This window comes from Vombatus ursinus, unplaced genomic scaffold (assembly GCF_900497805.2).
Source record: "Vombatus ursinus unplaced genomic scaffold, bare-nosed wombat genome assembly UNPS02014794.1, whole genome shotgun sequence".
Classification (NCBI taxonomy): domain Eukaryota; kingdom Metazoa; phylum Chordata; class Mammalia; order Diprotodontia; family Vombatidae; genus Vombatus; species Vombatus ursinus.
The window spans coordinates 19,260,219-19,276,862 of NW_020954572.1; the positions used below are offsets into that span (position 1 = coordinate 19,260,219).

At 41.6% G+C, this 16,644-nt stretch overlaps 1 protein-coding gene across 1 annotated transcript in view; it reads right to left on the bottom strand.

Annotated features, from left to right (window-relative positions):
* Positions 1–16,644, bottom strand: part of STARD9 (StAR related lipid transfer domain containing 9) — a 131,476-nt gene that overhangs the window by 49,156 nt on the left and 65,676 nt on the right. The window contains exons 5-14 of the mRNA XM_027869953.1: positions 16,207–16,239; positions 16,039–16,100; positions 12,565–12,677; positions 8,605–8,674; positions 7,601–7,673; positions 3,409–3,476; positions 2,452–2,549; positions 1,482–1,691; positions 1,166–1,263; positions 431–508 (exon numbers count right to left, since the gene is read on the bottom strand). Coding sequence (XP_027725754.1) covers positions 431–508; positions 1,166–1,263; positions 1,482–1,691; positions 2,452–2,549; positions 3,409–3,476; positions 7,601–7,673; positions 8,605–8,674; positions 12,565–12,677; positions 16,039–16,100; positions 16,207–16,239 — 903 coding nt within the window. The remainder of the gene's footprint in view (positions 1–430; positions 509–1,165; positions 1,264–1,481; positions 1,692–2,451; positions 2,550–3,408; positions 3,477–7,600; positions 7,674–8,604; positions 8,675–12,564; positions 12,678–16,038; positions 16,101–16,206; positions 16,240–16,644) is intronic.

Here is a 16,644-nt window from a genome sequence, read left to right on the forward strand (position 1 = left end):
AACAAAGGGAGCAGAGATGGTCATTGGGCAGAAGGAGCCTCTAAGCATTCTTGGGAGGGAAGATGCAAGAAGGAAGAATTTCTCTCCAAAATCAGAAATAAGAGGGAAGCTAATTAAAAGTGCATATGATCAGATGAGGGGAAAGGATTTACAGAAATAGGGAGTTTTTGCCCTTCCATAATTATTAACAACCTCAGAGAAACATACCCCTCTATCTTTCACCCGACTACCCATATGAGTAAACATGCAATGCTTCCTCTTCACCCTAAGGGCCAAGGTGACCCCAGGAATGATGCCAGAGGAGCAGCTACACTGGGTCACCTAGTCCTCTCACACCACCACCACCATGCAAGACTAGAGAAAATAGCTGGAGCTCTCTCATGAGGAATTTCCTGCTTGTGTAGGGGAAGGTTCTGGGTATCTCACATACCAGTTCAAAGCTCAGGAGCATGCCTTTCAACCTTTCAATTTCTTCCCGAAGTTCTCTGATTAGTTTTACATTTGCATCCTAAAACAGAGAGGACTGGAGATGATTAGTGGGTGGTGCCAGGTTCCCAGGTCTATGCAGCCAACCAGCAATCACGATTTCAACCAGCTAGTGAGCAAATACTTTCTACTACACAATTCAGGAGGCATTACTGGAATTTTTCACTAAAATGATTAAAGAGGCCTTTAGGAATCTACTAAAATTTTTCATTCAAGATTCATCTAAGTGACCTAGTCATCCTTAATCTCCCCTTTTAGGTCATAATATACAAAGAAATAGTAAAAGAGTTTGCAACTGAAGGAGAGAAGCCTAAGACACATAAACAAATAAAAACAAAATCAGAATGAATTTCTGTAGCACCTAGAAATTTGCAATGCTCTTTCCTGAAATGAAAAAATATTGGGGATTTTCAAAGGGATGGTCTTACAAAAAAAATAAATAAACGCTATGCTAGCAGGGTCAAGATGAGAGGTCAAAGAAGTTTTGCCACCCTGGGAGAAAATATTTCAGTCCCTCATCTTCTGGTACCAATGCTGTGATCTGGGATGTGGGCAAGATAGAAATAAGCAAGGGGACAGGATATAGGAGTGTAGAAATGAGACCTGAGGCCAGCCTTGGAGGGCAGTACCATCAGTGGCACCTACCACTCCCATCCAGGGTTTCAGATGATAAGCTCACCTCATTCACACGCGGTTTGTTTATGATGTTTTTGGCACTGGATGCATATCTCAGTGTGCTCATGGTCTCACTGTAACTGGAGTTTGCAGGAGACACAGCTGAAGCAGGGAGGAGAAAGTTAAAAGAATTACTAACCCCGCCAAATCTCACGTATCCTACCATCTCCAATCTACTTACTGGAGCTCTTGCCACTGATGGCCTAACATGTGAATTTTTAAAAACTAGGAAAATGGACAAGGCCTATGCAGACGTGGCTCATCCCTCTGGGCCAGAACATGGCCCTTACACAAAGAGCTGACCCCAATCTCACACTCACTGGCCACCATGATGGTCTTGGAATTGCCTCCTAGACTATCTTTCAGCAGCCAGGTCAGCACAGAGTCCCGATAGGGGATGTATGACTGCTTTCGAGGGACTCCACCAATACTGCCAGCCACCAAGGGAGAGCTGAGGCTCCCACTGTCTCCACCCTCACTGGATGTGCTGTTCGGGCTCTGGTAACCGATGAACACCTGAGAGTTTTGTGCTTAAAAAAAAAAAAAGAAAGAAAGAAAGAAAGAAAAAGAAAATTAAAAGCCGATCACATCTTGTAAATAAGGTTCCTAAAGAATTCAAAAAGAAGCATTTCATTTCTTAGCCTTCTCAAGGACTTTTTGACTCCTGGCCTGCAGGAAGCGAGTTGTATTAATTATTTGCATAATTCCTCTAACAATAAAAATATAGTGCTGTGGAGATGTCCTCAACTGTAATCCAGTGTATTACGAGTGTCAAAATGAATGAACAATTTTTTTACATCTGAAACCAATAAGCATTAAATGCCTACACTGTGCCAGGCACCAGTGATACATAGGCAAAAACTGGAACAGGCCCTGTCCTCAAGAGGCTTACATTCCATGAGGAAAAACAACATGTACACAGATAAGAGGAATACAAAAGTAATTTGGGGAGCTGAGGGAGGGCAAGGAAAGAACTAAGAGCTGAGGGAATCAGGAAAAATCTCTTGCTGGAGGTGAGACTTGGGCTGAGCCCTGAAGAAAGCCAGAGATTCCAAGAGGCCAAAATGAAGGAGAGAATTCCAGGTGTCAAGTGGACCTGCTTGGCTGGGATAGAGAGACTGTTTGGTTTACCCATCTTTGGAAAATAACACCTAAAAATGAGGCTTTCTTCTAATCAATAGCTATTTCCGTTGTCCTCATCTTCACGGAAGAGTGACAGAAAGAATTGCCGGGGATTCTCAGAAGGCTTCCTCTTCCCCCACTTAGTGATCCAGGCCTTCAGAACATTACCTAAGGTGGAGATGACAATGCCCAGAGTCACGAGGGATTTGTTGATGCTGGCACCTTCAGTGATCCGGTCCTTACAATAGGTGGGGTCCGCCCTTTCACTGAAACATAAGCCAGAAAGAACCCAAGATTAGGAATGGATATCTCAATTATTCCCAACTCCTGAATGCCTCATAAAGTCTCTCTTGGGTACAATGGAAGAGGGGTAGATTTGGAACCGAGACCCTGGGTTCAAATGCCATCTCTGTTATCTACTACCAGTGTGACCTGGGACAAGTCATTTAATTTCTCTATGCTTCAGAATCCTCATTTGCAAAATGGGCAGGGTTGGACAAGAGGATTCATGAGGTCCCATGATCCCAAAGAGAAGTCCTGGTTGCATGCTTTATTAAGCGGTTTTAAAATAAGAACTTTTGCCTCATTTAATCTTCTACTAGTCAGGGGGCACCCACCACTCAAGATTTTTTTTGTCTTTCTGTAGCCAATGAGGGCCCTCAAATTGGAATAGCAGATGATCAATAAGTTCATCAATAAGCATTTTTTAAATAAGTACCCTGTGTGAGGAACTAGGAATACAAAAGGGAAAAAAAAAATGAAACCATTCTTGGTGTCCAGGAACTCAATAGGATTCCTTACCAATATACCAAAGACAGGGTTAATGCCTCCCCACCCCCCCAAAAAAACTATAAATTGCTTTCCCTTCTGGCCAGTTCCATAGCAGAGATGGAAGGTTTGGTAACCCTGCGACTTCCATCCATCCAGATGGAATCTCAGCAACAACTTAAGTTTCCAAATGATTTGTTTCCTTTATACTTTACTCAGATGTCTGCAAGGTATATCAGGCTAAAATCTCTGCCAAAGCTAGAAGGCAATTTAATGGAAATGTGAGCATGGTAGCTGCCTCAGACAGTTCCCACCAGAAAGTGAACCCTGGGACCCCCACAGGGGAACCATGATTACCTGCCTGCCAGATCCACCAGGTTGATTTTGCTGGCAATTTCAGAAGACAGGTTGTTCTCCAGGACAGCCTAAAGGAGGAAACATATTTAAATGTCATCAGGTAGAAATGTATTGAAGCAGCCAGGTAGCTCAGTGACAGAACTGGGTCTGGAGTCACGAAGACCTGAGTTCAAATCTGACCTCAGACACTTACCAGCTGTGTGACCCTGAGTAAGTTACCTAACCTGTTTGCCTTGATCCACTGGAGAAGAAAATAGGAAACCACTCCAGTATCTTTGCCAAGAAAACCCCAAGGACAGTATTAGTGTCCATGGGGTCATAAAGAGTCAGACACCACTGAATGACTGAACAACAACAAGAGAAATGAATTAGGTTTCAGGGCAGCTTTTCAGTTTTACCATGGTTTGTTTTAGTCAGCTGCATGGTGTAGAAGAAGGAATGTAAGATTTGCTCAACAGCGAGCTTTCCTGATAAAGGTGTCTTTACCAAGATATGTAAGGGACTGATTCAGATTATGAAAATAAGAGACATTCACCCATTTGATAATGGACAAAGGATATGAACAGGCAGCTCTCAATGGAAGAAATTCAAGCTATCAACAACTACATAAAAAATCATTAATATCAGAGAAAAGCAAATAAAAGCAACTGAGGTTGTAATACTCGTCAGATTGGAAAAGCTTAATATCTTTACACCACCAGGCTCTCCTTCAAGGATGCCTGGTTTGCTGTACACATGTCTGGGTCATTATCAGTAATGTTGCAGGTAGACTCAATGAGCACTTCTTTTTTGGGGGGGGCAATTGGGGTTAAGTGACTTGCCCAGGGTCACACAGCTAGTAAGTGTCAAGTGTTTGGTCTGAGGCCGGATTTGAACTCATGTCCTCCTGACTTCAGGGCCGGCGCTCTTTCCACTGTGCCACCTAGCTGCCCCTTAAAATTTACTTTATTTTATTTTATTTTTATTTTTTTGATACTTTTTTTGGGGGGGTGAGGCAATTGGGGTTAAGTAACTTGCCCAGAGTTACACAGGTAGTAAGTGTTATGTGTCTGAGGCCAGATTTGAACTCAGGTCCTTCTTTGTCCAGAGTTCATGCTCTACCCACTTACGCCACCTAGCTGCCCCTTCATGTTCATCTTTTTTTTTTTTTTTTTTGCTAGGCAATGGGGTTAAGTGACTTGCCCAGGGTCACACAGCTAGTAAGTGTCAAGTGCCTGAGGTTGGATTTGAACTCTGGTCCTTCTGACTCCAGGGTGGGTGCTCTATCCATTGCGCCACCTAGCTGCCCCCCATGAGCACTTCTTAATTAAGGAAGGAAACAGTTGATGCTAGGTCCCATTATCATACTTTCAACCAATCATGTTCTTCTCTGTACTTCAGATCTATGACCAATCATACTGTTCCCTGTGACTCAGTTATGCCATGATGTCACCTATCCTGTTTTGTACTCTCTTAGACCCTATAAAAGAAAACTATCCCCCTCATTTGGGGTCTCAGCTCACTGAGGAAACTGGGATCCTATTTATAGGTAGATTTGCAGTTTAACAATAAATTGATCGTGTCTGGAACTTTTGTGCCTCAGTTCACCTAATTTGAACTGTTACAAAGGTTTACAAAGTGCCTTACGCATATTAACATACACATATTATTATCTTCATTTTGATGAAGAAGCTGAGGAAGGCAGAGGTTAAGTGACTTGCCCAGGGTCCTAGAGCCTAATAAGTGTCTGAGGCAGGACTGAACTCAGGTCTTCTTGACTCCAAATCCACTACTCAATCTACCCACTGCTTCAACTTAGCAGCCAGAAAATACTGACTTTTTGTGGTGGCAAAGAACTATAAACTTAGAGGGTATTCATCAGTTGGGGAATGGCTGAAAAAATAATGGTATACAAGTATAATGGAATACTACTGTGACATGAGAAATGGCAAAGAGGACAGTTTCAGAGAAACCTGGGAAGACTTATATGAACTGATGCTGAGGGAGGTGATCAGAACCAGGAGATCAACTTGGAATATAACAACCTTCTAAAAATGAACAATTTTTAACAACTTAAGAACTCTGATCAATGCAATAATTAGCCATAATTCCAAATGACAGATGATAAATAATTCTACTCAGTTGCTGACAGAGAGGTGATTAACTAAATATGTAGAATGAGACATATGGTTTTGGCCAGGGCCAATTTAGGAATTTCTTTTGCTTGACTATGAATATTTATTACAAAGGTTTGGTTTCCTTTTTTTTTTTTCTTTCGTGGGATTTAGAAGAGGTGGAAGAGATAGAAAGTAAATATTGGATAATTTTTTAAATTGTAAAAATGAGTGCTGTATTTCACTAGGGCAGCAAGGTGCAGGTAATACAGCACTGGGCCTGGAGTCAGGAAGGCTTCATGACCCCATTTAGGGTTTTCTTGGCAAATATGCTAGAATGGTTTGCCATTTCTTCCTCCAGCTCATTTTACAGATGAGGAACTGAGGCAAACAGGGGTTAAGTGACATGCCCAGAGTCACACAGCTAGTTAAGTGTCTGAGACCAGATTTGAATTCAGGAAGATGAATCTTCCTGATTCCAAACCCCGAGGTCTATCTAAACAACTGCTGGTAGAGGGCATGGAGCAAGAATCCCTTTTCTACTGTCTGCCTTTATTCATTGAATTTGAGTTCTCTGAGGGTGAGGATCCTTCTTTTATTTGGTCAATAGAGCACCCCCGAGGGCCACCTCCAGGCATCCTGATCCATATCTGGCCACTGGACCCAGATGGCTCTGGAGGAGAAAGTTTGCGTAGCCCTCCCTCACTTAAATCCAATTCACTTGAATGTCATGGCATCACCCTGATGTCTTAGTCCTCTTCCAGAACAAAGGGCAAGCAACAACCCCAGTGAGTAGTGGTAGGAGTTGCCCCACTGGGGACCCAACTGGAACTGACCAGTTTGCTCTTTTTCTTTCTTTCTTTCTTTTCTTTCCTTTTCTCTTCCCTTCCCTCTGTACAGATAGGTTATCAAACCCTTACCTGTGAGTGCTCAGCCCAAAGGAATATAAATTTTGATCACTGAAACCTTGCAAGATATCTTGAGGTTTATGGGCAAGATTTCTTTCTTAAGGACCATGCCTAAACCCAAATCACTTCAGCTCTCTTTAATTGGCCAACAATAGGTCCCAGGCCAAGCCCCACTTGGGTCATTATTTGGGCCTTGATTGGCTCAGGGTGAATGTAAATAGCAATTGGCTTTGTTTTGGCCAGAAACCCTGAGGGTCTTCCCCTCCCAGATTGGTTTTCCTTTTTTTTTTTTTTTTTTAAAACTAGATAAAAGAGGTCATTCTCTGCCTCATTTGTTACCTGGCCTTAATCACTGATTGGGTGTATGTAGCCTGAGTCAAACTGAGACCTGTTAAAGACCTTAGCTTAAAAAGGCCAAAGTCTCCCACAGCATCTAGGGCCATCTCCAGTCGTCCTTATTTATATCTTGCCACTGCACCCAGATGGCTCTGGAAGAGAAAGTGAGGCTGGTGACTTTGCACAGCCCTCCCTCACTTAAATCCAATTCATTTGCATGTCATGGCATCACCTCCCTGATGTTCTGGTCCTCTTTGAGAAGGAAGGACAAACAACATCTTCACCTGCTATGAGCGTAGGGTTCCTAAAAAGTTGGGGAGCTTTTCTTTCTAAATTTTTATTATCTCTCCCTAAAATGTAAAATGAATATGAAAGTGCTCTGAAAAATAAAAGGTATTCTGTAAATGAACTGGTATTATCAAAATAGTAACAACAATAAGTATGAACATTTATCAATACAACCCCTTAAGGTTTGCAAAGCACTTTACAAACATATCATTTTGTCCTCACGAAAGCCCTGGGAGATAGATGCTATTATAATCCCCATTTTATAGAAGGAGAAATTGAGGCAGACAGAGGTCAAATCACTCGCCCAAGGTCACACAGGTAATAAGCATATGAGTGAGGATTTGAACTCAGATCTTCCTGACTCCAGATTTAACGCTTTAGCCACTATACCACCTAGCTACACCCTTTGCATGCATGTAGCTTGTTTAGAATGTTTACAAGTTATCTATCTACTTTATAAAAACAAGTTAATACATGAGAAAGGAGGAGGAAAGACAAAGAAGGGAAATGAGATGGATGAATGTAAGGGAAAGAAAAGTCACTCAGACTTAAGAAAAAATAACTAACCTGTGTATAGTAGATGGTGAATATGACATGGGATCTGCTGCTGGCTTCATGAACATGGGTAGCTGCTGTGATTCTGTGTATACGAGGGAAGACAATAGGACAATGACAATGCACCTATGCTGAAACCTTTTCAAAGCTGGAGGAAGCACATGAAATGTTACAGCTAAGACCGAAATATGAGAATACCAAAGGTTCTGGACTTTGGTATAGAATCATAAGGGAAGAAGCCCTAAAACAGTCAGGCTTCTACTTTTATGATGCTACACTGAAGCAAGATGGTGGCCAAGTTGATTATCCAAAGTTCTTGATTCTAGCTTCCATGGTATGTTCTAATTTGTCTTCTCTGTCTTTAAAATTTCTAGCAAGGCCTCAGCTAAGGTGGCTATAATCTCAGCATCGTGGCCCAACCTTAAGCTAAGGGTAAGAACATTCTGGAAAGTGATGGGAACAAAATTTCCCAATACAATTCTAGAAAAGGAACAAATAAGAAGACAGAACTTGTTGGACATTTCAAAGACAGAGATGACAAATTAGAATATATCACAGAAGCTAGAACAGAGAAAGAACTTTGGAAAATCAACTAAACCACCATCTTGCTTTCAAGCTATGGGAGGGTAAGGCCAAGCCCAGGACTCACTGTTCAACAGAATTACATTTTGATACGGTGGGAAAAGCCCCTGATTTGGCTTCAAAGGACCTGGGTTTGAATCTTGGCTCCACTCGTTATATAATCTTGGCCCCACTAGTTATATAATCTTGGCCACATTGTATTTCTCGTCTGGACCTCATTCTTCTCTTATGTCAAATGATGAGGTTTGTTTTAATGATCTTATATAAGATCCTTTCCAGTTCTAAATTCTATTATTCTAAAATTAACTCCAGTTTCAGAAGCAACAACGAGGGTCTTTAAACCAAGATCATCAACCCTAACAACAGATCTGTGCTCACAAGGGGCAGAAAAGCTGAGACCAAGCAGTGACGGCGATGCCAAAGAAAACCATTACCTGTTTGCTACACCTTCTTCCAAGAGACTAATTATCTGCTTAGAGTTGGTAACCACATGCTGAGATAAACCTGTCCAATTTACAAAAGGAGGAAGAAAAGGGAAATAGTATTATTTTTTAAAGTCCAACTTAACTCCATCCCTTGGTAGACAAGAGCAGCTGAGCTCACATTCAATCACTCCTTTGTTCATTTATTTGACAAGTATTTATAAGTGCCTACAATGTATCCACCAACACTGTGCTAAATGGCCTACAGAGAAGTAAACCAGCCCCAGTCCGTTAAGGAGCTTAGAGTCATGAAAGCATCAATCACAGCACAGGTAACAATACTAGATATTAAGTATATCATTAAGTATCAAATGAGTTGCTGTTGTTTGTCCTTCCTTCTCAAAGAGGACCATGACACCAGGTAGATGATGCCATGATTACACGTAAGTGAATTGGATTTAAGTGAGGAGGGCTGGGCAAAGGCACCAGCCTCACTTTCTCCTCCAGAGCCATCTGGATGCAGTGGCAAGATATGGATCACGATGACTAGAGATGGCCCTGGATGCAGTGTGGGGGGACCTTGGCCTTTTTAAGCTAAGGTCTCTCCCAGGTCTCAGTTTGACTGAGGCAATGCCCAATCAGTGATTAAAGCTAGGTAAGAAAGAAGGCCCAGAATGACCTTCTAGTTAAAAAAACAAACCAAAGAAAAAAAAATACAAAACCCTACCTAGTTTTAAAAAAAAAAAATCTGGGAGAGGAAGACTTCTAGGTTTCTGGCCAAAATAAAAATAATTGCTATTTACATTCATTCTGAGCCAATCAGGGCCCAAACAATGACCAAGTAGGGCTTGGACTGGGACCTACTGTTGGCCAATCACTGAGAGCCAGAGTGATTTGGGTTTAAGGCGGTCCTCAAGAAAGAAATCTAGCCTATAAACCCCAAAATATCTTGTGAGGTGTCAGCCATCAAAATTTACATTTTTTGGGGCAGAACACCCACAGGTAAGAAAGGGTATGATACCCTCTGTGGACAGAGAGAAGAAAAGAGGAAAGGATGAGAGGGGAAGGGGAGGGAAGAGAGGGAGGAGAGGAATGAACCTGACAGATTCCAGAGATGAATCAGGATTTCTCTAGTTCATTCAGAATCAGGGCTCTTACACTGGTCATTGTGGGGAATAAATCCTCAGGCTGGGAAGGTCTGCAAACATGCAGGGCTTATGTTTGTCTCTCCCTCAAGGTCTCAGCTGGTATGAGTTCCCACCATCTCACAGTCTTAAAACTAGAGCTACCAACACAGAGACCAAACTGTTAACTGGTTTAAATAATAAGATCATTGATTGATTGATTGATTGGTTGGTTGATTTTGGCAGGCTGGGTTAACTGACTTGTCCAGGGTCACATAGTTACTAAGTGTCAGGTGTTTGAGGCCATATTTGACCTCAGGTTCTCCTGACTCCAGGGCTAGTGCTCTATCCATTGCACCACCTAGCTGCTCCAAAAACTTTTTGTTGTTGTTGTTGTTGTTTTGGTGAAAGCAATCAGGGTTCAGTGACTTGCCCAGGGTCACATAGTTACTAAGTGTCAGGTGTCTGAGACCAGATTCGAACTCAGGTCCTCTTGACTCCAAGGCCGAAGTTCTATCTACTACACCACCTAGCTGCCCTCATTTCTCTCTTTCTTGAAAACAGAACAATGTACTCAACAACCCTAAAATAAAACTTGTGAAATCTCACCCCACCAAAACTTGGAGTAACTTGTTACATGACCAAATGAAATAAATAAGAAAAATCTATCCTATTAATTCTTGTACCTAATCCTACATTCCATTGCATTTGTCATTAAATTATTTCAAACAAATGTGAAAATTTTCATTTCCCCCAACTACACCACAAATTTTTTGAGGGTAAGAATATTATTTTATTCTTGTTTTTTCTGCATCCTAAGGTTACCCATAGGTGCTCAGTAAGTGCTTGTTAAACTAAAATGAATTAATTTCAAATAAGAAACAACACGGCTCTAGAGATTGGAAACAAACATAGAGTTTACGAAAACAAAAGCCACCAGGGGACAGCATTACAAATAACAGTAATAGAATGCTAGTTCAATACTTTTCACAGGTTCATATTCACCTGAATAAACCCTGTATTACCAATAACAGTAATAGAATGCTAGTTCAATACTCTTCACAGGTTCATATTCACCTGAATGAACCCTCTTATTACCTAGTGAATTCATAATCCCACCCTACCTCCACATTCCTTTGCTTACACCATTTCTATGACCTGGAATGACTCCTCCCTGCCCCCTCTCCTGCCACCTGCCATGATTTCCCCCAATCTGAATCCATTCATCCTATAAGGCTTTATTCAAGAAGCCCTCCACCATCCCAATCCAGGATGGTTCCACCACTTCTGATTTCACAGATCACTTGTTGTCTGGGCCACCCATTTGACATTTATGATCATATATGGTTATCTTATCCTTTCATGTGAATATTCCTTACTGCCCTAACTGGATTGTAATCTCTGTGAGGGAAGGGACTGCGCCTTCTTTTTCATATCTACTCAATCTACTCTTCTAAGGCCCTACTCACAACTCTTGTAGAAAGAGCCCTTTCTTGGCCACCATTTCCCTGTGTGTTGTCTCTTCTAATAGAATGGAAGCATCTTTAGGGCAGGCACTGTCCTTCCTTTTCTATTTATCCTATATGTACTGATCCGACCATGTTGTTTCCCCCATTAAGGAATAAGCTCCTTGAGGTCAGAGATGTTTTCTTTGTATCTCTAAAGCTTAGCACAAGTTAGTGGCACACAGTAAGCACTTATAAACAGTACTGATGGTTGACTGATTGATTGTATTTGTACCCCCAGTGTTTAGCACAATGCTTGGCACACAATATTTAATAAATGATTTTTCATTCATTCATCTATTCATTCATTTATTCATTCATTCCCTGCATCCCCTAAAGTTCCTAGAGTAAATGCCTTTCACACAACAAATATTTTTTGATTAGGTGACTGCTCTTTTCACTTTCAAAATACTTTTCTTGCAGAGGGCCAAAATTTGCTCAGGAAAGGGTGCAGAACTGCTTATAATATACTGGAACCAATCTATGCGTTATCCAAAAAAGAAGCAGCAGCCTGTGACAGAGATATTTATGGGGAGTTTAAAAAAGGAATGGGTGTATTCTCACATAGTTTTGTATAGGGAACCCAAAATAATGTCCAGGAAAAAAAAAAACAATGAATAGCAATGGTTACATTCCCAAATTTCCATTTATTTCAACCTAGCACATGGGAATGAAAAACTGGAAAAACATTATTGCCGAGGCTTCCACCACTGACCTTTGTTGTTCAATCACTGAGCTAAGGACAGACCTTGTGTGCATGGTCAATTTAATGGGATCAGTAAATGCCATGATCTAGTCAGATGAGCAAGTGCTGACCTCACCAAGAGTCTAGCATTTGGCCACTATGGTGATTAAACCACGCTCCTGTCATCCATCTCAGCTCACCAAATAGATTAAACTGAAGAGGTATTTCTCCAGTCTATCCTCAAAGGCTGGCTACTATAAGCCCGTATGTATCTGTGTTGAAAGGCCCCAAGTACCCAACTCATCAATGGCTTCTCCCTAGGGGCCTAAGGATGTTCACTTTCTTCCCCAGATGGAGGAAAATAAGGAAGCCCAGGCCTCCCTGGTGGGTAACCAGACCTAGCCCAATAAGAGCTGATAGTCTGCAAAGCATTACACAAATACCCTTGAAAATACACCTCTTCTACTCCCCAACTTCTGAAACTGATAGTGAGTGATGGGCAGTCAAATGTCAGGCTACTGTCCAGTTTTCATTTTGGTCTCAGATCTCAGGGCTTATGGGGTTTATTCTGGATTTCGGTTCCACCCTCTCCTTCCCAGATCTTTCTGTCCCAGGTCCAGGCTACAGATTTGGAGATGGGCATTAACAGCAGTCTTACCTTGTACATAAGGGCCTGTCTCTGGGTGTTCCCTGACCCGCAGGGTGTAGGGCTTTTTCTGATCTGACTGTTTCAGCAGATCCCGCACCCTCTCATTGTAGATTTCTAGGAAACTGGAGGAAAAAAGGAAAAACATGGCAGTGTTAATTCTTGGTCTAGCAGGAAAAGAGATGGGCTAAGGATCAGCAGGCTTTGAATCAAGATCCAATTCTGCCTCTGAACATGACTATATGACTTTGGAGAAATGAGCTCCTAATCTTATCTGTAAAATGGGTTCAACCTGAAATGTGAAAATAACAGACAAAGTCAGGAGACATGGATTTAAGTCCTGGCTGTGTGATAAAGGGCATCTGTTTAACTTTTGAGGCCCTCAGTTCTCTCAACAATAAAATGAAAAGATTGCCCCAAATCAGGGATTCTTAATTAGATTTCAGGGGATCCACAAATTTGGATGGGAAAAATTACATCTTTATTTTCACTAACCTTTTAACTGAAATTTAGCATTTCCTTCTACTGTGATTTAAAAAAAAAAAAACATTATTTTGAGAAGGGGTCCATAGGCTTCACTAGACTGCTGGGGGGGGGGGGGGGGGGCGAGGTTTGTGACACAAATGAAGGTGATTTGTTTATCTTTTGGAGACTAGGTTTCCCAAGCTCATGGGAACTCTGACCTTTTCCAACTGGTCTGGACCAGTTTACTTCTCCTTAGGCAGCCCCCACCCACCGAAAGCATTCCCAAAGCTCTCAGTAGCTCACTAGAATTAGTGAGGACACCTGATTAACTTTAGCCCCACTGCAGTCAACAAGCATTTAATAAGCACCAACTACATGCCAGGCACAAGGTAAATGACAGTCCTTGCTCTCAAGGAGTTTATAGTCTACTGCAGTTAAGAACTCTGAGCTCAAGGGATTCACCAGCCTCAGTCTCTCCAATAGCAGGGTTAACCAAGTACGTGCCCTTATGCCCAGCTACCAAAAAGAAGACAGAGAACCTATGGACTAGATAATACAAAGAACTCTTCCAGCTCCATCATTCTGTGGTTCTAAACATCAAAGGAGATAATATAAGTCAAGTGCTTTGTAACCCTAAGGATTCTAGCAATGTAAACAGAATTTTAAAAAGAGTTTATGACATTTGCTGTTGTTACTTTACAGGATTTTTATTAGAACAGAGACTGAAATTCAGCACTCTGGAGGCAATTTAAACTCAAAAGGACTGTGCGCCATAGCTATCACATGATATGTTCTGCCCATGAAGTCCAAAAGACAGGCAGAAGTGTAGAAAGAGCTGGAAACAACCTTGGGGATCATGTAATCTAGCTCCCCGCTTTACAGGGCTAGGAGGGGCAAAGAGTCTTGCCCTAGGTCCTTCAATTAGTAGCAAAGCTAAAAGTAGGACCCAGGTGTCCTGATTCCAGCTCCAATACTTCTCCATTGCTTGAGAACATCTGTCATGGGGTCAGACAAGAAATGTTGCTATTAATTAAAATGGCCAAACACAATATTAAAAAAAAATTACACAGCAAGGTGGTTTTTTGTTTGTTTTTAAGCCAATTGGGGTTAAGTGACTTGCGCAAGGTCACATAGCTAATAAGTGTCAAGTGTTTGGTCTGAGGCTGGATTTAAACTCAGGTCCTCCTGACTTCAGGGCCAGTGCTCTATCCACTGCGCCACCTAGCTGCCCACCCCATTTTTTAACAGATATGATTTTATTTCATTATTTTATTTATTTATTTATTTATTGTGGTGAGGCAATCGGGGTTAAGTGACTTGCCCAGGTTCACACAGCTAGTGAGTTTCAAAGATCAGAGGCCAGATTTGAACTCAGGTCCTCCTGACTCCAAGGACAGAGCTCTATGCACTGCGCCATCCACAGCAAGATTTTAAATGAATGTATTATCTCCTTCGTGCTAAGAGTCAAAAACCTAGACTTGCAGAGTAATGGTAAATGTGGTAGAGAACATGGGTAGTAACAGTGGCTGGAGAGAGAAAAAAGAAAGAGGTTTTCGAAAAGAACGTGAGAAAGGACAAAGAACTTTCTTCTTCTTCTTCTTCCCTAAAAGATCTTCCTTAGGTGGGGAGGGAGGGAAGAAGGAGAGGGTGAGGGAAAGGGAACGGGAGAAAAAGAGAGAGAGAGAGAGAGAGAGAAAGAATGAGAATCACAGCTAACAGTCGTAAGTCACAGCTATAGAGGGGGCTAGTGCAGAGCAATGGAAAGATAGCTGGGTTTTCAATCAAAGGATTAGGTTTCGAATCCTAGGTTCTGCCACTTACTTATCCTGTGACCTTGAGCAAGTCCCTCATACTCTGGGCACCCGTAAAATGAGGGGGTTCGCACTAGATGACCTCTGAGATCCCATTCCAGTTTTCCATCAATGACCCTACTTTGCTGTAAGTCTCAGCCGTCATAAACCCAGACGTTCTGACGATTAATCAAGAAAATGACAGAAAAGAGATGAGAGATTTTCTCTTTGAAGTTAGGAATGAAGAAATAGGGAAGTACGAGGAATCATAAGGTGCCACAGTGGGTAGAGCCCTGTGGCTGAAATCAGTAAGACATCTTCCCAAGTTCAAACTGGTCTCAAACACTTACTAGCTGTGTGACCCTGGGCAAGTCATTTAACCCTGTTTGCCTCAGTTTCCTCATCTGTGAAACGATCTGGAGAAGGAAATGGCAAGTCACTCCAGCATCTTTGCCAAGAAAACCCCAAATGGGGTCATGGAGAGTTGGACGTGACCGAAACGACTGAACAACAGGAATCATAAAGTTATGATCAGAATGGTACCTACTGGTTTAAAGAAAATGACACTAATTTAAAGAAATAGTTTTATGGAACAAAAAAACCTATTTTTCTGTAATATATGTTATATATACACATTTCTATATACATACTATATACATATATTGTTATTTATCCATACATGTGTATATAATATGTATAAATGTGGATTAGATGGGTATATATATGCATACATATATACACCTACCATGTAAAGCTCTATTGTGAGGAAATCATTCTGTAATTTTAAAGCATTGCGTCCATGAGATGTGCTGTTATTATTGGGATGCCATGCTGGCCAGGGATATTTGTTGCTATGGCGTTAGCAGTTCAAAAGCTGAATCACATTCACACCTTTCCTCATCAGTTCTCTCTCACCTTTTCACACTGTAATACAAGGTTTCTGGCTGCCTCCCAGAGAGCAAATCTGGAGGGCCAGCCCTGAAGAGAAAGATCAAGAGTGAACACACGATCACATGAAGGGTAAAACAAAGATAAACCACACGGGCTGGATTGGTCCACAGGAGACCTGCTCACTAATATCACCTGCAGAGGGATGAGGAAGGAGTTATAAGTGTTATGTAGCCTTGAGCTTATGAGAGACCGGAAACAAGAGAGGACTGCTGCGGGTCCCTGCATCTTGAGATAGAACAGAAATGGAGGCTGTAGGCCTCAAAATTTGACCGGTTCCTACCTTACTCTTATTCTGCAGGATGAAGGCAAGTTGGAATAGTCATCCTCTTTTGAGAATAGGCCCTGTACAAACCAGAAGATTAGTGTTCCCCTTGTGATTTCAACATAAAGGATTATAAAATTAGGCCTACTTTGACAAAGGGTCCAGATTGAGAAGAGATTTCTATACCTCACATATCCGTGGTGTTAGCCCTAAGGAGGCCTGGGGAGAAGAAGGAGAAAAAAACAATTACTTTGTGTTGAGACCACACAGATCTCCACTCTGCCCAACCTCCCAGAAATAGCTCTAAGTATGGAAAGAACAGGTATGGGGCCTCCCTCCTTGCTATTGCCTTCTTTTCAACTTATTCACAGTAGAGAAGACCTCAACCCTTCATATACCCCAGCAAAGACCCAAGATAAGACTCTAGGTGAGGGGCAGGTACTTAACATAGCAAAGACTAAGAGGAAATCCCAAATTCCTACTGTTATATAATAATAATGATAATAGCTAGCATTATATAATGCTTTAAGGTTTACTAGGTACTTTACGTATCTTATTTGATTCTCACAATTCTGTGAAGTAGGTACTATTATTATCCCCATTTTATAGTTGAGGAAACTGAGG